Below are 356 nucleotides of genomic sequence, written 5' to 3'. Positions count from 1 at the left end.
TAGGGGAAGGGCAGCGCGGACGACGGCGCGGACGGCGGCCCCGGAGGCTCGGCGCGCTTGAAGCGCTTGCGGCGCCGCAGGAAGCTGCCGTTGTCGAACATGTCGGCGGCCGCGGGGTCGAGCGTCCAGTAGTTGCCCTTGCCCGGGTTGCCGGGCTCCCGGGGCACCTTGACGAAGCAGTCGTTGAGCGTGAGGTTGTGGCGGATGCTGTTCTGCCACTTGCGCGGGCTGTCGCGGTAGAAGGCGAAGCGCTCGGTGATGAAGCGGTAGATGGCGGCCAGCGTCAGGCGGCGGCCCGGGGCGTGCGCCAGCGCCATGGCGATGAGCGCGATGTACGAGTAGGGCGGCTTCCCGCG

General features: G+C 71.1%; 1 protein-coding gene across 1 annotated transcript in view; it reads right to left on the bottom strand.

Moving 5' to 3' along the window:
- The window catches only part of Foxe3 (forkhead box E3), a 1,033-nt gene that overhangs the window by 405 nt on the left and 272 nt on the right, over positions 1 to 356 (bottom strand). The window contains exon 2 of the mRNA XM_013016799.1: positions 18 to 354. Coding sequence (XP_012872253.1) covers positions 18 to 354 — 337 coding nt within the window. The remainder of the gene's footprint in view (positions 1 to 17; positions 355 to 356) is intronic.

This window comes from Dipodomys ordii, unplaced genomic scaffold, assembly GCF_000151885.1.
Source record: "Dipodomys ordii isolate 6190 unplaced genomic scaffold, Dord_2.0 Scaffold33, whole genome shotgun sequence".
NCBI lineage: Eukaryota > Metazoa > Chordata > Mammalia > Rodentia > Heteromyidae > Dipodomys > Dipodomys ordii.
The sequence above is the reverse complement of the archived record's forward strand: the minus strand, read 5'-3'. Positions and strand labels throughout refer to the sequence as shown.